This window comes from Pseudophryne corroboree, chromosome 2 (genome assembly GCF_028390025.1).
Source record: "Pseudophryne corroboree isolate aPseCor3 chromosome 2, aPseCor3.hap2, whole genome shotgun sequence".
In the NCBI taxonomy this organism is placed as follows: Eukaryota; Metazoa; Chordata; class Amphibia; order Anura; family Myobatrachidae; genus Pseudophryne; species Pseudophryne corroboree.
The window spans coordinates 695768839-695796200 of NC_086445.1; the positions used below are offsets into that span (position 1 = coordinate 695768839).

At 47.1% G+C, this 27362-nt stretch overlaps 1 protein-coding gene across 1 annotated transcript in view; it reads left to right on the forward strand.

The window, feature by feature from the left end:
- ETNK2 (ethanolamine kinase 2) overlaps positions 1–26108 on the forward strand; it is a 195774-nt gene extending 169666 nt beyond the window's left edge. The window contains exons 7-8 of the mRNA XM_063955257.1: positions 21625–21698; positions 24582–26108. Coding sequence (XP_063811327.1) covers positions 21625–21698; positions 24582–24660 — 153 coding nt within the window. The 3' untranslated portion in view covers positions 24661–26108. The remainder of the gene's footprint in view (positions 1–21624; positions 21699–24581) is intronic.
- The last annotated feature ends 1254 nt before the right edge of the window (positions 26109–27362 follow it).

The window sequence follows — 27362 nt, forward strand, 5'->3', positions numbered from 1 at the left end:
TGCCTAAGTGCCTGCAGCTGAATGCATTGTGATGTCATGGTGGTACTGTCTATCTGCCTGCTGCTGAGTGCATTGTGAAGTCAGAGTTACTGTTTAGTAGAGATGAGCGCCTGAAATTTTTCGGGTTTTGTGTTTTGGTTTTGGGTTCGGTTCCGCGGCCGTGTTTTGGGTTCGACCGCGTTTTGGCAAAACCTCACCGAATTTTTTTTGTCGGATTCGGGTGTGTTTTGGATTCGGGTGTTTTTTTCAAAAAACACTAAAAAACAGCTTAAATCATAGAATTTGGGGGCCATTTTGATCCCAAAGTATTATTAACCTCAAAAACCATAATTTACACTCATTTTCAGTCTATTCTGAATACCTCACACCTCACAATATTATTTTTAGTCCTAAAATTTGCACCGAGGTCGCTGTGTGAGTAAGATAAGCGACCCTAGTGGCCGACACAAACACCGGGCCCATCTAGGAGTGGCACTGCAGTGTCACGCAGGATGTCCCTTCCAAAAAACCCTCCCCAAACAGCACATGACGCAAAGAAAAAAAGAGGCGCAATGAGGTAGCTGTGTGAGTAAGATTAGCGACCCTAGTGGCCGACACAAACACCGGGCCCATCTAGGAGTGGCACTGCAGTGTCACGCAGGATGGCCCTTCCAAAAAACCCTCCCCAAACAGCACATGACGCAAAGAAAAAAAGAGGCGCAATGAGGTAGCTGTGTGAGTAAGATTAGCGACCCTAGTGGCCGACACAAACACCGGGCCCATCTAGGAGTGGCACTGCAGTGTCACGCAGGATGGCCCTTCCAAAAAACCCTCCCCAAACAGCACATGACGCAAAGAAAAAAAGAGGCGCAATGAGGTAGCTGTGTGAGTAAGATTAGCGACCCTAGTGGCCGACACAAACACCGGGCCCATCTAGGAGTGGCACTGCAGTGTCACGCAGGATGTCCCTTCCAAAAAACCCTCCCCAAACAGCACATGACGCAAAGAAAAAAAGAGGCGCAATGAGGTAGCTGTGTGAGTAAGATTAGCGACCCTAGTGGCCGACACAAACACCGGGCCCATCTAGGAGTGGCACTGCAGTGTCACGCAGGATGTCCCTTCCAAAAAACCCTCCCCAAACAGCACATGACGCAAAGAAAAAAAGAGGCGCAATGAGGTAGCTGTGTGAGTAAGATTAGCGACCCTAGTGGCCGACACAAACACCGGGCCCATCTAGGAGTGGCACTGCAGTGTCACGCAGGATGTCCCTTCCAAAAAACCCTCCCCAAACAGCACATGACGCAAAGAAAAAAAGAGGCGCAATGAGGTAGCTGTGTGAGTAAGATTAGCGACCCTAGTGGCCGACACAAACACCGGGCCCATCTAGGAGTGGCACTGCAGTGTCACGCAGGATGTCCCTTCCAAAAAAACCCTCCCCAATCAGCACATGATGCAAAGAAAAAGAAAAGAAAAAAGAGGTGCAAGATGGAATTGTCCTTGGGCCCTCCCACCCACCCTTATGTTGTATAAACAAAACAGGACATGCACACTTTAACCAACCCATCATTTCAGTGACAGGGTCTGCCACACGACTGTGACTGATATGACGGGTTGGTTTGGACCCCCCCCAAAAAAGAAGCAATTAATCTCTCCTTGCACAAACTGGCTCTACAGAGGCAAGATGTCCACCTCATCTTCACCCTCCGATATATCACCGTGTACATCCCCCTCCTCACAGATTATCAATTCGTCCCCACTGGAATCCACCATCTCAGCTCCCTGTGTACTTTGTGGAGGCAATTGCTGCTGGTCAATGTCTCCGCGGAGGAATTGATTATAATTCATTTTAATGAACATCATCTTCTCCACATTTTCTGGATGTAACCTCGTACGCCGATTGCTGACAAGGTGAGCGGCGGCACTAAACACTCTTTCGGAGTACACACTTGTGGGAGGGCAACTTAGGTAGAATAAAGCCAGTTTGTGCAAGGGCCTCCAAATTGCCTCTTTTTCCTGCCAGTATAAGTACGGACTGTGTGACGTGCCTACTTGGATGCGGTCACTCATATAATCCTCCACCATTCTATCAATGTTGAGAGAATCATATGCAGTGACAGTAGACGACATGTCCGTAATCGTTGTCAGGTCCTTCAGTCCGGACCAGATGTCAGCATCAGCAGTCGCTCCAGACTGCCCTGCATCACCGCCAGCGGGTGGGCTCGGAATTCTGAGCCTTTTCCTCGCACCCCCAGTTGCGGGAGAATGTGAAGGAGGAGATGTTGACAGGTTGCGTTCCGCTTGACTTGACAATTTTGTCACCAGCAGGTCTTTCAACCCCAGCAGACCTGTGTCTGCCGGAAAGAGAGATCCAAGGTAGGCTTTAAATCTAGGATCGAGCACGGTGGCCAAAATGTAGTGCTCTGATTTCAACAGATTGACCACCCGTGAATCCTTGTTAAGCGAATTAAGGGCTGCATGCACAAGTCCCACATGCCTAGCGGAATCGCTCCCTTTTAGCTCCTTCTTCAATGCCTCCAGCTTCTTCTGCAAAAGCCTGATGAGGGGAATGACCTGACTCAGGCTGGCAGTGTCTGAACTGACTTCACGTGTGGCAAGTTCAAAGGGCATCAGAACCTTGCACAACGTTGAAATCATTCTCCACTGCACTTGAGACAGGTGCATTCCATCTCCTATATCGTGCTCAATTGTATAGGCTTGAATGGCCTTTTGCTGCTCCTCCAACCTCTGAAGCATATAGAGGGTTGAATTCCACCTCGTTACCACTTCTTGCTTCAGATGATGGCAGGGCAGGTTCAGTAGTTTTTGGTGGTGCTCCAGTCTTCTGTACGTGGTGCCTGTACGCCGAAAGTGTCCCGCAATTTTTCTGGCCACCGACAGCATCTCTTGCACGCCCCTGTCGTTTTTTAAAAAATTCTGCACCACCAAATTCAAGGTATGTGCAAAACATGGGACGTGCTGGAATTTGCCCATATTTAATGCACACACAATATTGCTGGCGTTGTCCGATGCCACAAATCCACAGGAGAGTCCAATTGGGGTAAGCCATTCCGCGATGATCTTCCTCAGTTGCCGTAAGAGGTTTTCAGCTGTGTGCGTATTCTGGAAAGCGGTGATACAAAGCGTAGCCTGCCTAGGAAAGAGTTGGCGTTTGCGAGATGCTGCTACTGGTGCCGCCGCTGCTGTTCTTGCGGCGGGAGTCCATACATCTACCCAGTGGGCTGTCACAGTCATATAGTCCTGACCCTGCCCTGCTCCACTTGTCCACATGTCCGTGGTTAAGTGGACATTGGGTACAACTGCATTTTTTAGGAGACTGGTGAGTCTTTTTCTGACGTCCGTGTACATTCTCGGTATCGCCTGCCTAGAGAAGTGGAACCTAGATGGTATTTGGTAACGGGGGCACACTGCCTCAATAAATTGTCTAGTTCCCTGTGAACTAACGGCGGATACCGGACGCACGTCTAACACCAACATAGTTGTCAAGGACTCAGTTATCCGCTTTGCAGTAGGATGACTGCTGTGATATTTCATCTTCCTCGCAAAGGACTGTTGAACAGTCAATTGCTTACTGGAAGTAGTACAAGTGGGCTTACGACTTCCCCTCTGGGATGACCATCGACTCCCAGCGGCAACAACAGCAGCGCCAGCAGCAGTAGGCGTTACACGCAAGGATGCATCGGAGGAATCCCAGGCAGGAGAGGACTCGTCAGACTTGCCAGTGACATGGCCTGCAGGACTATTGGCATTCCTGGGGAAGGAGGAAATTGACACTGAGGGAGTTGGTGGGGTGGTTTGCGTGAGCTTGGTTACAAGAGAAAGGGATTTACTGGTCAGTGGACTGCTTCCGCTGTCACCCAAAGTTTTTGAACTTGTCACTGACTTATTATGAATGCGCTGCAGGTGACGTATAAGGGAGGATGTTCCGAGGTGGTTAACGTCCTTACCCCTACTTATTACAGCTTGACAAAGGGAACACACGGCTTGACACCTGTTGTCCGCATTTCTGGTGAAATACCTCCACACCGAAGAGCTGATTTTTTTGGTATTTTCACCTGGCATGTCAACGGCCATATTCCTCCCACGGACAACAGGTGTCTCCCCGGGTGCCTGACTTAAACAAACCACCTCACCATCAGAATCCTCCTGGTCAATTTCCTCCCCAGCGCCAGCAACACCCATATCCTCCTCATCCTGGTGTACTTCAACACTGACATCTTCAATCTGACTATCAGGAACTGGACTGCGGGTGCTCCTTCCAGCACTTGCAGGGGGCGTGCAAATGGTGGAAGGCGCATGCTCTTCACGTCCAGTGTTGGGAAGGTCAGGCATCGCAACCGACACAATTGGACTCTCCTTGTGGATTTGGGATTTCAAAGAACGCACAGTTCTTTGCGGTGCTTTTGCCAGCTTGAGTCTTTTCAGTTTTCTAGCGAGAGGCTGAGTGCTTCCATCCTCATGTGAAGCTGAACCACTAGCCATGAACATAGGCCAGGGCCTCAGCCGTTCCTTGCCACTCCGTGTGGTAAATGGCATATTGGCAAGTTTACGCTTCTCCTCCGACAATTTTATTTTAGGTTTTGGAGTCCTTTTTTTACTGATATTTGGTGTTTTGGTTTTGACATGCTCTGTACTATGCCATTGGGCATCGGCCTTGGCAGACGACGTTGCTGGCATTTCATCGTCTCGGCCATGACTAGTGGCAGCAGCTTCAGCACGAGGTGGAAGTGGATCTTGATCTTTCCCTAATTTTGGAACCTCAACATTTTTGTTCTCCATATTTTAATAGGCACAACTAAAAGGCACCTCAGGTAAACAATGGAGATGGATGGATTGGATACTAGTATACAATTATGGACGGGCTGCCGAGTGCCGACACAGAGGTAGCCACAGCCGTGAACTACCGCACTGTACTGTGTCTGCTGCTAATATATAGACTGGTTGATAAAGAGATAGTATACTCGTAACTAGTATGTATGTATAAAGAAAGAAAAAAAAACCACGGTTAGGTGGTATATACAATTATGGACGGGCTGCCGAGTGCCGACACAGAGGTAGCCACAGCCGTGAACTACCGCACTGTACTGTGTCTGCTGCTAATATATAGACTGGTTGATAAAGAGATAGTATACTCGTAACTAGTATGTATGTATAAAGAAAGAAAAAAAAAACCACGGTTAGGTGGTATATACAATTATGGACGGGCTGCCGAGTGCCGACACAGAGGTAGCCACAGCCGTGAACTACCGCACTGTACTGTGTCTGCTGCTAATATATAGACTGGTTGATAAAGAGATAGTATACTCGTAACTAGTATGTATGTATAAAGAAAGAAAAAAAAACCACGGTTAGGTGGTATATACAATTATGGACGGGCTGCCGAGTGCCGACACAGAGGTAGCCACAGCCGTGAACTACCGCACTGTACTGTGTCTGCTGCTAATATATAGACTGGTTGATAAAGAGATAGTATACTCGTAACTAGTATGTATGTATAAAGAAAGAAAAAAAAACCACGGTTAGGTGGTATATACAATTATGGACGGGCTGCCGAGTGCCGACACAGAGGTAGCCACAGCCGTGAACTACCGCACTGTACTGTGTCTGCTGCTAATATATAGACTGGTTGATAAAGAGATAGTATACTCGTAACTAGTATGTATGTATAAAGAAAGAAAAAAAAACCACGGTTAGGTGGTATATACAATTATGGACGGGCTGCCGAGTGCCGACACAGAGGTAGCCACAGCCGTGAACTACCGCACTGTACTGTGTCTGCTGCTAATATAGACTGGTTGATAAAGAGATAGTATACTACTAATATTATATACTGGTGGTCAGGTCACTGGTCACTAGTCACACTGGCAGTGGCACTCCTGCAGCAAAAGTGTGCACTGTTTAATTTTAATATAATATTATGTACTCCTGGCTCCTGCTATAACCTATAACTGGCACTGCAGTAGTGCTCCCCAGTCTCCCCCACAATTATAAGCTGTGTGAGCTGAGCAGTCAGACAGATATATAATATATATATAGATGATGCAGCACACTGGCCTGAGCCTGAGCAGTGCACACAGATATGGTATGTGACTGACTGAGTCACTGTGTGTATCGCTTTTTTCAGGCAGAGAACGGATATATTAAATAAACTGCACTGTGTGTCTGGTGGTCACTCACTATATAATATATTATGTACTCCTGGCTCCTGCTATAACCTATAACTGGCACTGCAGTAGTGCTCCCCAGTCTCCCCCACAATTATAAGCTGTGTGAGCTGAGCAGTCAGACAGATATATATAATATTATATATAGATAATAGATGATGCAGCACACTGGCCTGAGCCTGAGCAGTGCACACAGATATGGTATGTGACTGAGTCACTGTGTGCTGTGTATCGCTTTTTTCAGGCAGAGAACGGATTATAAATAAAACTGGTGGTCACTGGTCACTATCAGCAAAACTCTGCACTGTACACTACTGAGTACTCCTAATGCTCCCCAAAATTAGTAAATCAAGTGTCTCTCTAATCTATTCTAATTCTAAACGGAGAGGACGCCAGCCACGTCCTCTCCCTATCAATCTCAATGCACGTGTGAAAATGGCGGCGACGCGGGCTCCTTATATAGAATCCGAGTCTCGCGATAGAATCCGAGCCTCGCGAGAATCCGACAGCGTCATGATGACGTTCGGGCGCGCTCGGGTTAACCGAGCAAGGCGGGAAGATCCGAGTCGCTCGGACCCGTGAAAAAAAACATGAAGTTCGTGCGGGTTCGGATTCAGAGAAACCGAACCCGCTCATCTCTACTGTTTAGCTGCCTGCAACTGAATGCATTGTGATGTCACAGAGGTACTGTTGAGCTTCTTGTAGCTGTATGCATTGTGATGTCACAGAGATACTGCCTAGCTGCCTGCAGCTGAATGCATTTTGATGTCATGGTGGCACTGTTTAGCTGCCTGCAGCTGAATGCATTGTGGTGTCACAGAGGTACTGTCGATCTGCCTGCAGCTGAATGCATTGTGATGTCACAGAGGTACTGCTTAGCTGCCTGTAGCTGAATGCATTGTGATGTCATGGTGGTACTGTCTAGCTGCCTGCAGCTGAAATCATTGTGATGACACAGTGGTACTGTCTAGCTGCCTGCAGCTGAATGCATTGTTATGTCCCAGAGGTACTGTCTTGCTGCCTGCAGCTGAATGCATTGTGATGTCGCAGAGGTACTTTCTAGCTGCCTGCATCTGAATACATTGTGGATGTGACAGAGGTACTGTCTATCTGCCTGCAGCTAAAATCAATGTGATGTCATGGTAGTACTGCCTAGCTGCCTGCAGCTGAATGCATTGTGATGTCATAGAGGTTCTTTCTAGCTGCCTGCATCTGAATGCATTGTGACATCACAAGGATACTGTTTAGCTTCCTGCAGCTAAATTCATTAGGATGTCACAGTTGTACTGTCTAGCTGCTTGCAGCTGAATTCATTGTGATGTCACAGAGGTACTGTCTAGCTGCCTGCAGATAAAATCATTGTGATGTCACAGTGGTACTGTCTAGCTGCATGCAGCTGAATGCATTGTGATGTCACAGATGTACTCTCTAGCTGCATGCAGCTGAATGCATTGTGATGTCACAGAGGTACTGTTGAGCTTGTTGCAGCTGAATGCATTGTGATGTCACACAGGTACTGTGTAGCTGTCTGCAGCTGAATGCATTGTGATGTCATGGTGGTACTTTCCAGCTGCCTGCAGGTAAATGCATTGTGATGTCACAGAGGTAATGTCTAGCTACCTGTAGCTGAATGCATTGTGATGTCCCAGAGATACTGGCTATCTGCCTGCAGCCGAATGCATTGTTTTGTCACAGAAATACTGCATAGCTGCCTGCTGCTGAATGCATTGTAATATCATGGTGGTACTGTCTAGCTGCCTGCAGCTGAACTCAGTGTGATGTCTTAGAGGTACTGCCGTGCTGCCTGAAGCTGAATGCATTGTGTTGTCACAGTGGTACTGTGTAGCTGTCTTCAGCTGAAAGCATATTCATGCCATGGTGGTACTGTCTAGCTGCCTGCAACTGAATGCATTGTGATGTCACAGAGGTACTGCCAAGCTGCCTGCAGCTGAATGCATTGTGATGTCACAGAACTACTGTCTAGCTACCTGCTGCTGAATGCATTGTGATGTCATGGTGGCACTGTTTAGCTGCCTGCAGCTGAATGCATTGTGGTGTCACAGAGGTACTGTCGATCTGCCTACTGCTGAATGCATTGTGATGTTACAGAGGTACTGTCTAGCTGCCTGCTGCTTTATGCATTGTGATGTCACAGAGGTACTGATTAGCTGGCTGCAGCTGAATGCATTGTGATGTCACAGAGGTACTGCCAAGCTGCCTGCAGCTGCATGCATTGTGATGTCACAGAACTACTGTCTAGCTACCTGCTGCTGAATGCATTGTGATGTCATGGTGGCACTGTTTAGCTGCCTGCAGCTGAATGCATTGTGGTGTCACAGAGGTACTGTCGATCTGCCTACTGCTGAATGCATTGTGATGTTACAGAGGTACTGTCTAGCTGCCTGCTGCTTTATGCATTTTGATGTCACAGAGGTACTGATTTGCTGGCTGCAGCTGAATGCATTGTGATGTCACAATGGTTCTGTCTAGCTGCCTCCAGCTGCATGCATTGTGATGTCACAGAGGTACTGTCTAGCTGCCTTCAGCTGAAATCATTGTGATGTCACAGTGGTACTACCTAGCTGCCTGCAGCTGAATGCATTGTGATGTCATGGTGGTCCTGTGGCTGCCTGCAGCTGAAATAATTGTGATGTCACAGTGGTACTGTCTAGCTGCCTGCAGCAGAATGCATTGTTATGTCCCTGAGGTCCTGCCTTGCTGCCTGCAGCTGAATGCATTGTGATGTCACAGAGGTACTGTTGAGCTTGTTGCAGCTGAATGCATTGTGATGTCACACAGGTACTGTGTAGCTGTCTGCAGCTGAATGTATTGTGATGTCACAGTGGCACTGTCTAGCTGCCTGCAGCTGAATACATTGTTAAGTCACAGAATTACTACATAGCTGCCTGCTGCTGAATGCATTGTGATATCATGGTGGTACTGTCTAGTTGCCTGCAGCTGAACTCAGTGTGATTTCTTAGAGGTACTGCCTTGCTTCCTGAAGCTGAATGCATTGTGTTGTCACAGAGGTACTGTGTAGCTGTCTTCAGCTGAAATCATTGTCATGTCACGGTGGTACTGTCTTGCTGCATGCAGCTGAATGCATTGTGATGTCACATAGGCACTGTCTAGCTGCCTGCAGCTGAATGCGTTGTGATGTCACAGAACTACTGTCTGTCTCTCTGCTGCTGTGTAGCTGTCTTCAGCTGAAATCATTGTCATGTCATGGTGGTACTTTCCAGCTGCCTGCTGCTAAATGCATTGTGATGTCACAGAGGTAATGTCTAGCTACCTGCAGCTAAATGCACTGTGATGTCCCAGTGGTACTGTCTAGCTGCCTGCAGCTGAATGCATTGTGATGTCACAGATGTACCGCCTGCAGCTGAATGCAATGTGATATCATGGTGGTACTGTTTAGCTGCCTGCAGCTGAATGCATTGTGATGTCACAGAAGTAATATCAAGCTTCCTGCAGCTGAATGCATTGTGATGTCACAAGGGTACTGTCTAGCTGCCTGCAGCTGAATGCATTGTGATGTCACAGAACTACTGTCTGTCTCTCTGCTGCTTAATGCATTTTGATGTCACAGAGGTACTGTTTAGCTGCCTGCAGCTGAATGCATTGTGATGTGACTGTGGTACTGTCTAGCTGCCTGCAGCTGAATGCATTGTGATGTCACAGAGGTGCTGTCAAGCCATCTGCTGCTGAATGCATTGTGATGTCACACAGAGGTACTGTCTATCTGCTGCTTCATGCATTTTGATGTCACAGAGGTACTGTTTAGCTGCCTGCAGCTGAATGCATTGTGATGTCATAATGGTACTGTCTAGCTGACTCCAGCTGAATGCATTGTGATGTCACAGAACTACTGTCTGTCTCTCTGCTGCTTAATGCATTTTGATGTCACAGAGGTACTGTTTAGCTGCCTGCAGCTGAATGCATTGTGATGTCATAATGGTACTGTCTAGCTGACTCCAGCTGAATGCATTGTGATGTCACTGTGGTACTGTCTTGCTGCCTTCATCTGAAATCATTGTGATGTCACAGTGGTACTACCTAGCTGCCTGCAGCTGAATGCATTGTGATGTCATGGTGGTCCTGTGGCTGCCTGCAGCTGAAATAATTGTGATGTCACAGTGGTACTGTCTAGCTGCCTGCAGCAGAATGCATTGTTATATCCCTGAAGTCCTGCCTTGCTGCCTGCAGCTGAATGCATTGTGATATCACAGAGGTACTGTCTACTTGCCTGCAGCTGAATGTATTGTGATGTGACAGATGTACTGTTAAACTCTCCCTACACCTGAATGCATTGCATACCTCCCAACTGTCCCGATTTCGGCGGGACAGTCCCGTTTTTCACGGTCTGTCCCGCTGTCCCACCCGCGGGTCGCAGTGTTCCGCGGGTGGGGGGGCAGTTGGGAGATGCCCCCCTGTCACTCGCTGCTCTGAGCAGAGCAGCGGTGAATAGATGCTGTGCGCATGCGCACAGCATCTATTCACGGCAGGGAGGGAGAGGGGGCATGACCAGCAGCTCTCACAGCGTTGTTCATGCCCCCATAATGACGAAAATGGGGGCGTGGCTTGCGATCGCGACACTTGTCGCGATGCCACGCCCCCTTTCCGTTAGGTCACGCCCCCTAAAATCGGGCGCGCGCCTTCGGCGCGCAGAACTGTCCCTCCTTGGATGACAACAAAGTTGGGAGGTATGGCATTGTAATGTCACGGTGGTGACATTAATACATTGTGATGTCACAGATGTAATGTCTAGGTGCCTGCAACTGAAACTATTTTGATGTCACTGTGGTACTGTCTACCTTCCTGCAGCTGAATGCTTTGTGATGTCACAGACGTACTGTCTAGCTGCCTGCAGCTGAAATAATTGTGAAGTCACTATCTAACTGCCTGCAGATGAATGCATTTTGATGTCACAGAGGTACTGGATAGCTGCCTGCAGCTGAATGCATTGCAATGTCACGGTACTGTCTAACTGCATGCAGCTGATTGCATTGTGATGTCATAGAGGTACTGTTTTGCTGCCTGCAGCTGAACGCATTGTAATGTCACGATATTACTGTCTTGCTGCCTGCAGCTGAACGCATTGTAATGTCACGATATTACTGTCTAGCTGCCTGCAGCTGAAATAATTGTGAAGTCACTATCTAACTGCCTGCAGATGAATGCATTTTGATGTCACAGAGGTACTGGATAGCTGCCTGCAGCTGAATGCATTGCAATGTCACGGTACTGTCTAACTGCATGCAGCTGATTGCATTGTGATGTCATAGAGGTACTGTTTTGCTGCCTGCAGCTGAATGCATTGTAATGTCACGATATTACTGTCTTGCTGCCTGCAGCTGAACGCATTGTAATGTCACGATATTACTGTCTAGCTGCCTGCAGCTGAAATAATTGTGAAGTCACTATCTAACTGCCTGCAGATGAATGCATTTTGATGTCACAGAGGTACTGGATAGCTGCCTGCAGCTGAATGCATTGCAATGTCACGGTACTGTCTAACTGCATGCAGTTGATTGCATTGTGATGTCATAGAGGTACTGTCTTGCTGCCTGCAGCTGAACGCTTTTTAATGTCACGATATTACTGTCTAGCTGCCTGCAGCTGAAATCATTGTGATGTCACAGTGGTACTGTCTAGCTGCCTGCAACTGATTGCATTGTTATGTCTCAGAGGTCTGGTTAGCTGCCTGCAGCTGAATGCATTTTTGTTCAATTTCTTCTAATTTTAGTAACAAAAATCACCATTATTTGGCTATTTATGGTAATAATATAAATAATTTTATTTATATAGCCCTTTTCTTCAGCTTAACTCAAAGTCGCTCTACAAGCATCAAAAACAGCATAGAAGTTTAGTACTACAGCAACAGGAAAACAAACCAAAAACAATGTACATAGGGGATTCTTCAGTTTGTTAGCAAAGCGAAAAAGCACACTAATGGGCAAAACCATGTTGCACTGCAGGTGAGGCCGATGTAACATGTGCAGAGAGATTTGGATTTGGGTGGGTTATATTGTTTCTGTGCAGGGTAAATACTGGCTGCTTTATATTTACACTGCAATTTAGATTTCCGTTTCAACACACCGCACCAAAATCTAAATCCCTTTGCACGTGTTACATCTGCCCCACCTGCAGTGCAACATTCTTTTGCCTATTAGTGTGGTTTTTTGGTTTGCTAACAAATCTGAATAAGGCCTATATTGTACATAATGAACTTGATGTAGTGGTTGGTGCAGTAATTTTGCGTAATAAATTCCACTGGTTACATAACCCACCCATGAAAGGTACCAAACGAGGCAATCATTTTTGGGTTCACTACATAGGTTACCCTAGGTAGAATAGGCAATGCCTAGAAGTGATGACATAAAATTAGGAAGTTGCAGTGTACTAAACCTAGAAACAGAACCCTTATATAACTATCAGTTCCAATTATGTCTTATCCCACCCGTGGCTGTACCAGGTGAAGCAGCCACCTTAGGTGCACTACAAGGTTACAATGTGTGAGGTAAACCATACAAAAAAGCTAAGACATATACAGTGACTACATAGGCAAACATGGGGGGGGGTTTCTTGGTAGAAGAAAATAATTTTCTAACAACACTAATAATTACTTTGTGGTTCTTGCTTTAGTATTAATCCACCTTTCTCTTACGTCCTAGAGGATGCTGGGGTCCACATTAGTACCATGGGCTATAGACGGGTCCACTAGCAGCCACTGGCACTTTAAGAGTTTAATAGTATGGGCTGGCTCCTCCCTCAATGCCCCTCCTACCAGACTCAGTTTAGAAAATGTGCCCGGAGGAGCTGGTCACAGCTAGGGGAGCTCCATAGGAGTTTCTCTAGTTTTGTTGTTTTTATTAGAGTTAGGCACAGGGAGGCTGCTGGCAACAGCCTCCCTGCTTCGTGGGACTTAAGGGAGGAGTAGTGTCCAACCCTGAGAGGTTAATGACCACTATCTCCGCTGACAGGACACTGAGCTCCTGAGGGTGATGATCGTTAGCCGCTCGAGGCGACCGCTCACTCCCGCAGCACTGCCGCCACCCCCTAACAGAGCCAGAAGATTTTGGTGGCGAGTGAGTCACCGGCCCTCATAGCAAGCGGGGAGTCGGTGTGAAGATGGCAGCAACAGGGTGGGAGTGCAGTACTAACTGCGATCCGGAGGCTCAGCGGCACACAGTGCGGTGCTATGAGGGGCGCCCTGAGCCAGCGCCTATACCCTACACTGGTCACCAAGGCTGTCAGGGACCTCTGCAACGCTGCCAGCACATTTCCTCAGGCCAGTATAAAGAAGTGAAGAGTGGGAAGAAGCACCATGTTCAGGGGGCGGAGCTTCTCAGAGCGGACCCAGCAGCGTTCAGCGCCATTTTCCTGCATGCAGATCCTGTACAGAGATGCTGACAGGGAGAGCTGTCCCTCCAAGCAACTCCAGCTATCCTGTGCGGTACCAGGGGGTTGTAGCATGGGGGGAGACTGTAAAATAACTGTGTAGTCTATTAAGGTACACAGTCAGCGCCAGGTAGTTGTATATATCTACCTTTGGAAGCGCCGTGTGTGTGCTGGCTCCAATCTCTGTGTTTCTCTGTGGCATACTTGGGGGGAAACTGTGTCTGACATCTTCCTGTGTGTGTGGATGTTTGTTTCTCACATAGCCATGTCTAGGGACTCTGTGTCTTATGCTGCAGAGGACATTTCCTCTCAGGAGGAATCCATTCCATGTACACAGGAATGTAATGTTTTGTCTCAGATCCCTATTCCTGAGCCTGAGTGGTTGACCTCTATTAAGGGAATGATCTCTCAGATTTCTACTAGGGTAGCTCATACTGAGACTGAAACTCAGGTGTTAAAGAAGTCTATGGCAGTTTGGTCAGGTTCTGTCCCTATTCCTTCAAAATCCCCTAGCATAGACCCACAAAAACGTGCACTTGCCCAGATTATGTAAGATGACACGGATACCAACTCTGACACGGCAGACGGTGATGGGGATGTGCTGAGAGGGGCGGCATCCCTGACTAAGGGGGTGCAGCTCATGATTGAGGCCATTAGAGATGTGTTACACATTACTGACACACCACCTGAACAGGTTGAGGAGGCTTACTTCACAGACAATAAGAAACCCTCGCTAACCTTCCAATGCTTTATTTGAAAAATCCTGGGAAACCCTGAGAAAAAATTCCAGATCCCCAAGAGGGTTCTGGTTGCTTTTCCCTTCCCTGAGGAGGATATAAAAAGATGGGAAAAGCCACCCATAGTTGACGCATCGGTCTCCAGACTGTCAAAACAGGTGGTTTTACCTGTCCCTGGATCTACCGCATTAAAAGAACCGGCTGATCGTAAGATTGAGACTACGCTCAAATCCATATACACTGCTTCAGGGTGGCGTTAAGGCCTACTATTGCCTGTGCATGGATCTCAAAAGCTATAGTAAAGTGGTCAGGCACGTTACTAGAAGACTTAGATACAATGGGTAGAAGAGACATTGAACTGTTTTTACATAACATACAGGATTTTGCGGGTTCATGGTGGAATCCATGAAGGACCTGGGCACGCTGAATGCACGGATATCTTCCATGTCTGTCTCAGCTCGCAGGGGACTCTGGCTACACCAATGGTCGGCGGACACAGAATCCAGGAGAAGTGTGGAGAACCTACCATACACAGGTCAGGCTCTGTTTGGGGAAGTGTTGGATGCGTGGATTTCCATGGCAACCGCGGGTAAGTCACCGTTTCTTCCCTCAGCTATGCCTTCTATGAAGAAGCCCTTTTCTTCATCCACATCGCAGTCCTTTGGGACCGCTAAGACAAATAAGTCCAAGCCCCCTACCACTTTCTTTAGACGTGGGTGTGCAAAAGTCAAAAAGCCCGCACCTGCAAGCTCACAGGACCAGAAGCCTGCTTCTGGTTCCTCCAAATCCTCAGCATGACGGTGGACCGCACAGCCTGGAGGATGGTCTGGTGGGTGCGCGGCTCAGACGTTTCAGCCACGTCTGGGTATTGTCCGGCCTGGACCACTGGGTACTAGATATTGTGTCCCAGGGGTACAGACTGGAGTTTCAAGAACTCCCGCCTCACCGATTCTTCAAATCAGGCTTGCCAGCATTATGGACAGACAGGGATGTCCTACAGGAAGCCATTCAAAAATTGGAAAGGTCAGCGGTCATCATTACAGTTCCACCGCATATGCAAAACAAGGGTTACTATTCAAACCTTTTCGTGGTACCGAAACCGGATGGTTCGGTCAGACCGATTTTGAACTTGAAATCGTTAAACCCTTATCTGAGGGAGTTCAAGTTCAAAATGGAGTCTCTGAGAGCAGTGATCTCAGGTCTGGAGGAGGGGGAGTTTCTGGTATCCCTGGATATCAAGGATGCGCACCTCCACATTCCGATTTGGCCGCCACACCAGGCTTTTCTCAGGTTTGCACTGTTAGACAGTCACTATCAGTTTCAGGCACTGCCATTCGGTCTCTCCACGGCACCGAGGGTGTTCACCAAGGTGATGGCAGAGATAACGGTTCTCCTCCGCAGACAGGTAGTGAACATAATTCCATATCTGGACGATCTGCTGATAAAGGCGTCGACCAGGGAGACCTTGTTGCAGTCCATTGCTCTCATGACTCATCTGCTCAGGGAACATGGTTGGATCCTGAACCTCCCAAAGTCACATTTGGAGCCGACAAGGAGATTGTCTTTCCTGGGCATGATCCTCGACATGGAAGTGCAGAGGGTGTTTCTACCGGAGGAATAAGCATTGGTGATTCAAACAATGGTCCGGGATGTCCTGAAGCCAGCCCGGGTATCGGTTCATCAGTGCATTCACCTTCTGGGGAAGATGATTGCCTCCTATGAGGCTCTACAGTACGGAAAATTCCATGCTCGATCCTTCCAACTGTATCTCCTGGACAAATGGTCGGGGTCTCACCTACATATGCACCTGAGGATCCGTCTGTTGCCGGAAGCAAGGATTTAATTCCTATGGTGGCTGCAAATGTCTCACCTTCTGGAAGGCCGCAGGTTCGGGATTCAGGACTGAATCCTTCTAACCATGGATGCAAGTCTCTGGGGTTGGGGCGCAGTCACTCAAGGGGAAACCTTCCAAGGAAGGTGGTCAAGCCTGGAATCAAGTCTTCCAATAAACATTCTGGAACTAAGAGCCGTGTACAATAGTCTTCTCCAAGTGGCACATCTTCTGCAGGGTCGTGCCGTTCAAGTACAGTCGGACAATGTAACGACAGTGACCTACATAAACCGACAGGGTGGAACGAAGAGCAGAGCTGCAATGTCAGAGGTTAAAAGGATCCTCCTCTGGGCAGAAAGGCAAGCACTGGCGCTATCAGCAATCTTCATTCTGGGAGTAGACAACTGGGAAGCGGACTTCCTCAGCAGACACGATCTCCATCCAGGAGAGTGGGGCCTCCATCCAGAGGTGTTCATGGAGGTGATAAATCTTTGGGGTGTACCTCAAATAGACATGATGGCCTCACGTGTCAACAAGAAGCTTCGGAGGTATTGTTCCAGGTCGAGAGACCCGCAAGCAGTGGCGGTGGACGCCCTGGTGACTCCGTGGGTGTTCCAGTCAGTGTACGTGTTTCCTCCACTTCCACTCATTTCAAGGGTTCTAAAAATAATAAAGAGATCAAGAGTTCAGGCAATCCTCATTGCTCCGGACTGGCCAAGAAGGGCTTGGTACGCGGATCTTCTGGATCTACTTCTGTAAGGACTTCGGGAGGACCTTCTGCAACAGGGGCCGTTCGCTTATCAAGACTTACCACGGCTACGTTTGATGGCATGGAGGTTGAAGGCCAGATGTTAGCTCGGAAGGGCATTCCGAACAAGGTTATTCCTACCCTGATACAGGCTAGGAAAGGAGTAATGTCTAAACATTACCATCGCATTTGGAAAAAGTATATGTCTTGGTGTGACTCCAAGAAGTTTCTTATGGTGGAGTTTCAACTGGGGCGGTTTCTCCTCTTCCTGCAAGCAGGTGTGGATATGGGCCTGCGTTTGGGATTCATAAAGATCCAGATTTCAGCCTTATCCATTTTCTTCCAGAAACAACTGTCTTCCCTCCCTGAGTTTCAGACTTTTTTGAAAGGGGTTCTGCACATCCAGCCTCCCTTTGTGTCGCCTACGGCACCCTGGGATCCTAACGTGGTGTTGTAGTTCCTCCAGTCGGATTGGTTCGAGCCTCTACAGGAGGTTGAAGTCAAGTTTTTCACGTGGAAGGCTGTGACTTTGTTGGCCTTCGCTTCTGCTAGACATGTGTCGGAGTTGGGGACTTTGTCTTGTAAAAGTCCCTACTTGATCTTCCATGAAGAAAGAGCTGAGCTCCAGACTCGTCAGCAATTCCTTCCAAAGGTTGTGTCAGCTTTTTATATCAACCAACCTATTTTGGTGCCAGTTGCTACTGAATCCTCAATCCTGTCAAAGTCCTTGGATGTTGTAAGGGCTCTGAAAATTTATGTGAAGAGGACTGCTCGTCACAGAAAATCGGACTCTCTGTTTGTCCTGTATAATCCCAAGAAAATTGGGTGTCCTGCTTCTAAGCAGACGATCTCTCGCTGGATCAGGTTCACTATCCAGCATGCATATCCTACGGCAGGATTGCCGTGTCCAAGATCTGTTAAGGCCCACTCTACTCGTAAAGTGGGTTCTTCCTGGGCAGCTGCCCGGGGTGTCTCGGCTTTACAGCTTTGCCGAGCGGCTACTTGGTCTGGGTCGAACACGTTTGCTAACTTCTACAGGTTAGATACTTTGGCCTCTGAGGACCTTAAGTTTGGTCAATCAGTTTTGCAGGAGCCTCCGCGCTCTCCCTCCCGTTCTGGGAGATTTGGTACATCCCCATGGTACTAATGTGGACCCCAGCATCCTCTAGGACGTTAGAGAAAATAGGATTTTAATTATCTACCAGTAAATCCTTTTCTCGTAGTCCGTAGAAGATGCTGGGCGCCCGCCCAGCGCTTCATTATCCTGCAGTGGTTACTTGGTCAGTACTGCTTTGTTCTTTGTTAAATACTGTGTTGTTACTTGATTCAGTAATGTTATTCAGCTGTTGCTGAGTTTTTAAGCTAGTTAAAGAGAAGTAACTTTACCATAAATGGTAAATAAACAGGCGCTGCAACTGGGCTGGTTCTCTAAGCGGCCGTTGGAAAAGGTGATAGTTGGTCACCCCAATAAATATAAACATATACAAACGAAAGGAACCAACTGCGCTTTTATAAAACATTCACAATTTTATATTTGTTAAAACCAATACGTAAACATCAATAAAGATGCAAAAAGGACATGAATGACAATGATCATACTAAAAAACATGCTAAAAACTGAGCCTTAATAAGCCAATCTCTGGACCGCAATTAGTCTCTCCTAGGGCAGTCTATGTGCAAATGCCTGCATAAGCAACCGATGCTGGTAAATAGAAATATCTTTGATAAAGCTGCCAAGTGGCAGCGAAACGCGTTAGGAAGCCATACCTCTGACCAGGGCATTGCCGAGAAAGTCTTCAGGATGGTGCACAGGTTGTTTGCACATCAGGAGATTCCAGTCCCCTAATTGTGGAGCTTAAGAAAGGGAGAACCACCACTGCTATTGCGTTGGATAAAGAGAACACTATGGATCCTCGCTAGGTGGAATACCCGGCTGAAACACCACCAGGGACTTGGTAACTATTCTTCTCCAGTCTGGATGTTATAAAAATTATATGCATACGTATGCCCTGCAAGATCTTTCTACTTACCAGCATCGGTTGCTTATGCCGGCATTAAGCTAGTTAGCTTGGTTTGCCTTGTTGTGTGAGCTGGTGTGAATCTCGCCACTATCTGTGTAAATTCCTTTTCTCGAAGTATGTCAGTCTCCTCGGGTACAGTTTCTAGACTGAGTCTGGTAGGAGGGGCATAGAGGAAGGAGCCAGCCCACACTATTAAACTCTTAAAGTGCCAGTGGCTCCTAGTGGACCCGTCTATACCCCATGGTACTAATGTGGACCCCAGCATCCTCTACAGACTACGAGAAAAGGATTTACCAGTAGGTAATTAAAATCCTATTTTCCAGCAGAAAGACAGATCCTAGACATAGATTTTCAGAATAAAGTTCTTGAGCGGTGCTAGTATGTTTGGTGCCCCAATGCAAACTATAAATTTGCACCCTCCTACAAATATTTCCTCTTGACATGTCTCTTGTCAGTGTATCATATTTGGAAATGTAGCATCCAAGGATGAAAAAAGGTGCTGGCTGGAGAGACAGAAATGGTGCTCTCATAACACAAACCCAGCCACCGATCTGGAAACATTGATGCTGGACAAATATAAAACCACACTTCTGTATCCACCTCTCATAAAATCTTGCAGTGCAATATTGCTAGGGGCTTAGATCTTCAGACCCTCTCCAAAAGGAGAAGGGCCCCACTTCGGCCCATCCCATCGGAGCCAGAAAGCCCAGTGTAGGGAAAATTTAATATTTAGATCTTCCCTTGCCAAAGTTCACAGGCTCTCCTTGAATCTCTTACCCTGATTCGAACTCATTAATGGTCTATGACCGATGTCGAATTCTTTTACTGTCGATGGAGGAGAACCAGACGGTTTCCCACTATCAATGGTTCAGTGCTACCAATTTTTTTTTTCTTCACCAGAGTGTCACAGAGTTTAGCCCCACCCCCTGACACTCACGAAGCCATGCAACTGGGATCTGATTGGCCCGTTGTTCATTTTACAGCACAGGGGTGACCATCGATAAAAAAACTATCAATGGTTCCCTTACAGATGGTTTTACACTATCAAGGCTATCCATCAATGAATAACCCACTGATGGCCATCCCTACCCTGGAGCCAAAAGTCTCATTATGTGTCAAGGATTTTTAGGCTTCCCTTTTCTGCAAGACTCTAAGTCACACTGTTTTTTCCCCAAGGTTGACCAAAGCTTCCCTTTGGGGATTAGATAGCAGGTTATACCTTATCCCACACAAATGTTTACAGCAAGCTTATGCAGCTGTCTTTCATATGGGGAAGAGCATAAAAAAAATTCAAACACTAGGGGTAGTTTAAATCGCACACCATTAGGATTAGGGTGACTATAATGTTTTTGTTTTCTAATATTTTCTTTTATAACACTAATGCTAATCAGTATTCATTGATTCCTAATTATTTATTGTGGGGGGGAGGGGAGGGCGGGGAGTGCAACGAAGCCCCATGCGGGCTCCCTGCACTCGCCGTGCAGGGCTATTCAGCCTTTGGGAACCCGGCGTCGGTCACTTAACCGCATCCCCTAAAATGTAACTTTTAATTAGTTAATTTCAAAAATGTATGCTATTACATATCAAATGCAGACTGAACATGAGAAAAATAAAAAACAATAGATGGAGAACAAAATAGCAAGAATAATAAAAGTACAAAGATGTATAATGAACATTGTATGTAGTAGAGGTAAGAAATTAGAAATAAAAATAAAGTATAGAATTGAAAATAGTGGTAGTCATTTAAAATATCATTATCAGTGATAAGTGGAATGGGGCTGAAATTGTTCTATATTAATCTATTATTAATCCACTATTGTAGATGATAGTATGAACAGGCAGAACCTGAGCGCTTATGTGCTTGAAGATCTGCTTTATCCTGCTGAATCTCCAGCCCGGCTCAATGAAAGATACAGCAGAGCGGCATCTGCTGTCAGGATACACTGGGCCTAATTCAGCATGGATTGCTATTCAGAGAATTGCAGTTGTCTGCGAGTAGAAAGGCGCCACCCTGACAGGAAGAAGTGCAAAATTGTGAATGCATCATAGACCGCTATCCACTCGCAGATGCATACACAATTCCAAGAACATCGAAGAAACTTTGCAGTCTAAGCAAATGAGAGTAGGTCTGAGGCTGCCACTAATCTGCGACTGAGACGGCCTGGAAGTGGTCAGCGCTGACATCACAGACCCTCCCCAAAAACACCTGGCCACACCTGCATTTTTTCTGACACACCCAGAAAACGGCAGGTTTCCACCCAGAAGTGCCATCTTCCTGTGAGTCAAACAGCGGCTACATTGCAATTACGATCTGTACGCATTTTCTGTTGATATTACCTCTCGCGCATGCGCAATGTGAACGTTACGCATGCGAAGTCATTCAATAATTGCTCGACTTACGATTTCTCTGAATAGCGATCCATGCTGAATTATCCCCACTATTCGCATTACACCCTGATGCAAAGCACTGCAGGCCCTGTGCACAGATCCTGATGAGAGTGGCACTAGCAATAAAGGTTATGAAAGATAGAAGTATCTGCTGCTATGTGCAGGTGGTGCTCACAGTACACGGTGCAGGGGGAGCCTCTGTGCAAACAGGGATCCCCAGGGTTTCGGCACGTGTTTTGCTGGGGCTTGTTCATGAACCATTTGATCATATATCCTGATTACATTAAGTCACGTGAAGCATGATATATAACTTCATTTGTTTCTTAATTTCTTTCAGGCATCTCACTTCTTCTGGGGTCTTTGGGCTCTAATCCAAAACAGATTTTCAGACATTGACTTCAATTTTGCAGGGTAAGTAACTCATTGCAATTATAACTTTATAGAAAAACTCATTAAATTTAAGTAGAGTTTGAGTGACATCTGGTGTGTAGTTATGGCATCACACCAGAAAACAGCAGTAATGAGATAATTTCACTTTGTTAAGGGGAGGGGTGTATATTCTGCTAAAACCCAAATAATAGTAGAAAAAGATAAATGTTTGCAGATACAAGATTAAATAAAGGAATACTTTGTATGACTTTTGTAATTATATAGCAGTATACTGTATACCAGGGGTGGCCAACCAGTCAGAGAAAAAGAGACAAAAAATCTTGTTAGGTACGTCAAAGAGCCGACATCAAGCCAAAGGCCTGTGTGCAAAAATGGGGTGTGACCTTGTGCCTGCTAGGCCACACCCCTGTTATAAAAGACAATGAAAATGCCAGATCCACATAAAATACATTGAAAAAGACACTTCCACATAAAATAATGAAAAAATCCAGATCCACATAACATATATTGATAAAGCCATATTCACATAATACACTTCAGCTCCTCCGTGTGTCACTCCAGCCAGCTCCCCATTGTGTCTCTCCTGCCAGGATTCTCCTTTGTCAGTACAGCCAGCTTTCCATTGTGTCACTCTTGCCAGTACCCTCCTGTGTCACTCCAATCAGCTCCCCCATTATGTCTCTCCTAAAAGGATCTTTCTGTGTCACTCCTGCCAGCTCCCCCATTATGGCCTTCATTCCGAGTTGATTGCTCGCTAGGTGCTTTTAGCAGCAGTTCAAACGCTAAGCCGCCGCCCTCTGGGAGTGAATCTTAGCTTAGCAGAAGTGCGAACGAAAGGTTAGCAGAACAGTGCTGAAATTTTTTCAAGCAGTTTCAGAGTGGCTGCCGACCTACTCCTTCCTTGCCATCACTTCAGTCTGTTTAGTTCCTGCTTTGACGTCACAAACACGCTCTGCGTTCGGCCAGCCCCTCCCCCGTTTTCCCAGGCAAGCCTGCGTTTTTTAGCACGCTCCAGGAAACCGGTCAGTTACCACCAAGAAACACCCACTTCCTGTCAATCACTCACCGATCAACAGAGCGACGGAAAAGAGTTGCTAGACCTTGTGTAAAACTGCATAGTTTTGTGTGAAAGTACGTGGCGCGTGTGCATTGCGGCCCGTACGCATGCGCAGTTTTGCCGGTTTTTTACCTGATCGCTGCGCTGCGAAAATCGGCAGTGAGCGATCAACTCGGAATGACCCCCTATGTCTCTCCTACCAGGATCTTGCTGTGTCACTCCAGCCAGCTCCCCCTTGTGTCACTACAGCCCAGTAACTGGCTCCCTCAGTTTTCAGTCATCGTAGTGCTGCTGTGTGTCTGGTTGGAGTGCACCAGTTTCCAGCATCTGTTGTGGTCAGGTGACTGAGTGTCGGGAGCCACATTTGAATAAAGAAAGAGCCGCATGTGGCTCAAGAGCCACAGGTTGGCCACGGCTGCTGTATACTATCCATATGCAGGTGAGAGGGACAAAGGGTGCCCTCCTACTCAAAAGGAAATGGACACTAAGGACCTGCAAAAAGATCTGTGGGATGGGGGTTAGGGTGTATGGGAAGGGGGGGTCCTTTAATAATGATGGTTATAAACAGTGCTGCAAGCATGGCGGTACGGCATATCGGTAAGAAATTCCCAGCCGGTACGCCGTACTGCCGGGCCGTCCACCACACCTGCCTCCTGCTGGCTGCTATGTGAGGGGAGGAGAGCGCAGCGCCTCTCCTGCCCCTAAATTCTCTGGGATGTCCGGCGGCTGCGGCGGCGGAGTGAATCTCATAAGGCACCGGTTTGCTAGCCAATCAGAGCTCGCGGACCGGCAGCCGCGGCTGCTGATTGGCTGCCGGTCCTCGAGCTCTGATTAGCTAACGAACCGGCGCCTCATTTGAGATACCCGCCGCCGGAGCTGCAGAGACCGGACTTCACGAGCATTGAGGGGCAGTAGACGCGCTGCGCTTTCCTCCCCTCACACAGGACAGCAGAAACAAGAGGCAGCGGTGAGGAATGTATATCTGGCACTGTGGGGGCATTTGTGTATCTAGCCCATTGGGGGCATTTGTATATCTGGCACTGTGGGGCAATGTATATCTGGCACTGTGGGGGCATTTGTGTATCTGGCACTGTGGAGCAATGTATATCTTACACTGTGGGGGCATTTGTGTATCTGGCACTGTGGGGCAATGTATTTCTGGCATTGTGAGGGCATTTGTGTATCTGGCACTGTGGGGGCATTTGTGGATCTGGCACTGTGGGGGCATTTGTGTATCTGGCACTGTGGGGGCATTTGTGTATCTGGCACTGTGGGGGCATTTGTGTATCTGGCACTGTGGGGGCATTTGTGTATCTGGCACTATGGGGGCATTTGTGTATCTGGCACTATGGGGGCATTTGTGTATCTGGCACTATGGGGGCATTTGTGTATCTGTCACTCTGGGGCACTTGTGTATCTGGCACTATTGTGGTCATATGTGTATCTGCCCCCCCCCCATATGTGTATCACGCCCCCATTTTCATTGGCCACGCCCCATGTGGCATTTGGCCAAAATTCCAATGCGATTGCTTCACCTCAGCGAATAGGGCCCTATAATCAAACATTTGGAAACCCCCTCCAGAAATCCTGTGTTTGCCCCTGATGTTGGCCGCAGGACAGTTTCTTTTTTCAATTGGATCATTAAAGGCAGTTACACTAACACAGGACCTACTTCTGTTGGAAACCTGCACACCGTCACCCAGGGAACTACATCAGCTGTATTGTACCAACATCTAATGCTGGTCATTCTGATGGGTTTTTTTTGTACAATGGAACAAAGCTGATTTTGTAGTGTGCCGCAGATGTCAGTAATGGTGTCTAATAATTTTCTTTTGTGTCTTTATCAGGTATGCTGTATTAAGGTTTAAACAATACTATCATGTGAAGCCTCAAGCAACAACACTGCGACTCAGGAATAAGGAATAGATTATTATTGGAAAGTAAAAAAAATTGGATGTCAAGGAAACTGTTGCAGGTTGCATAGAACCCTCCTTGGTATTGCTGCACCCTGGAATCTATTGGAAATTGCAATTTTGATTAATAAGAATATTTGACCTCGGTGGTGTCAGATGTGGAGAAGTGCTTTTAATTGCTATTATACCAGAAGGTTTGCAGAATATTCTCTCTAGATTGTCATATAAACACTAAGGGGCCAATCCAATTATGTGCGATGGGTGCAAGTTGCCGTTGCTGTGGCACCTGACCTTGCACCCCTCACAGCCCAATTTCAGCATGAATTCTCTGTGCAAGTTCGTTAAGTGCGGCTGTTGCCGCGCTGACTTGCAGGTGCGAGAAACTCACACCAACTGGATTGACCCCTAAATTAGGATCGTTCACAACACATCATACCTTCGAACGTTAGACAGACAAATGAGGGGAAATGTAATAGGTTGATTTTGCCATGTAAATGGGTGGTCTTCAGTATGCCGGCAGTCGGGCTCCCGGCGACCAGCATACCGGTGCCGGGAGCCCGACAGCCGGCATACCAACACTTATTCTCCCTCGTGGGGGTCCACGACCCCCCTGGAGGGAGAATAAAATAGTGTGGCGCGCGTAGCCACCGTGCCCGTAGCGTGGCGAGCACAGCGAGCCCGCAAGGGGCTCATTTGTGCTCGCCACACTGTCGGTAAGCCGGCGGTCGGGCTCCCAGCGCCGGTATGCTGGTCGCAGGAGCCCGACCGCCGGCATATCGTAGTGAACCCATGTAAATGATTGCCACTTTAAAAAAACAGGAGAATTTGATCAAAATCTCTCACTTTCTGATTCTCACACCCTATTGCATTTCCCACATGGTTTTAAATAGCCATGATAGTTTATCTGGTGTCATAGGAATATACAATATAATTATATTCACATCACACATCAGAATTTAACTTAGTGTTTTGGCAAGAGCACATTTTGACAAATCACAAAGTGCAATCTGCAAACAATGGTTTTATACGTTGTCATTGCACATGGATGTTTGAAGATGGGCACCTACTGTATATGGGACATCTCTCCAGTGACACAACAAAGTCTACGTTACAGTTTATACACTGGGAACAGCAAATATGCATTCAAATAGATGACTTTGCTCATACAGCTTGTCATTGTGACATGACAGAACAATATTCTGCAAACAGCTCTGTGTGAATCTGTACCAGAAAGCCTATAGACAGAGTGGGAATGCTACTGGAAATAAATGATTGCCCTTATATATTTTTTTCCAATTAAACTGGTCTTATACACTTTTAATCTAAGATCGCGTCTGCCGAAAAATAAGGTTTGTTACAGCCTCCGTCAAACAGTATTATAAGCCACATGTAAAAAGTAACTATTAGCACATACAGTCAGGTCCATAAATATTGGGACATCGACACAATTCTCATATTTTGGGCTCTATACACCACCACAATGGATTTGAAATGAAACAAACAAGATGTGCTTTAACTGCAGACTTTCTGCTTTAATTTGAGGGTATTTACATCCAAATTAGGTGAACGGTGTAGGAATTACAACGGTTCTATATGTGCCTCCCACTTTTTAAGGGACCAAAAGTAATAGGACAAACTAAACAATCCTAAATCAAACTTTCACTTTTTAATACTTTGTTGTAAATCCTTTGCAGTCAATTACAGCCTGAAGTCTGGAACCCATAGACATCACCAGACGCTGGGTTTCATCCCTGGTGATGCTCTGCCAGGCCTCTACTGCAAATGTCTTCAGTTCCTGCTTGTTCTTCCATTGCCCACGCCATGACACTACCACCACCATGCTTCACTGATGAGGTGGTATGTTTTGAATCAAGAGCAGTTCCTTTCGTTCTCCATACTCTTCTCTTCCCATCACTTTGGTACAAGGTGATCTTTGTCTCAACTGTCCATAGGATGTTGTTCCAGAACTGTAAAGGCTTTTTTAGATGTTTGGCAAACTCTAATCTGGACTCCCTGTTTTTGTGGCTCACCAATGGTTTACATCTTGTCAGGGGCGTTTCTACAGAGGAGGGGGCCCGTGTGCACCTCCGGGTGGGCCCCCTCCTCTGCACGGCTCTGTAGACGGCGTAGACTCCGGCACTGTGCCGGAGTCTACTGTGCATGCGCAGATCTCCGGAAACATGGCGCCCGCCATGATCCGGAGACCAATTTGGCAACCGCGCATGCGCGGCGGCCATTTCGGCAGCGATTTTCGCCGCGATTGCAGCTCCCGGCGCTGGACTCCGGAAAGTTAAGTATTAAAATGGGTGCAATGGGTGCGGTGTGGGCCCCCCTGGACCCAGAGGCCCGTGTGCACCGCACCCATTGCACCCATTATAGAAACGCCAGTGCATCTTGTGGTGAACCCTCTATATTCAGTATTCACTCTTGTGAAGTCTTCTCTTAATTGTTGACTTTGACACATACAGTATACACCTACCTCCTGGAGAGTGTTTTTGATCTGGGCAACTGTTGTGAAGGGATTTTTCTTCACCAGGGAAATAATTCTTCTGTCATCCACCACAGTTGTTTTCCGTGGTCTTCCGGGTCTTTTGGTGTTGCTGAGCTCTCCGGTGCGTTCTTTCTTTTTAAGAATGTTCCAAACAGTTGATTTGGCCACACCTAATGTTTTTGCTATTTCTCTGATGGGTTTGTTTTGATTTTTCAGCCTAATGA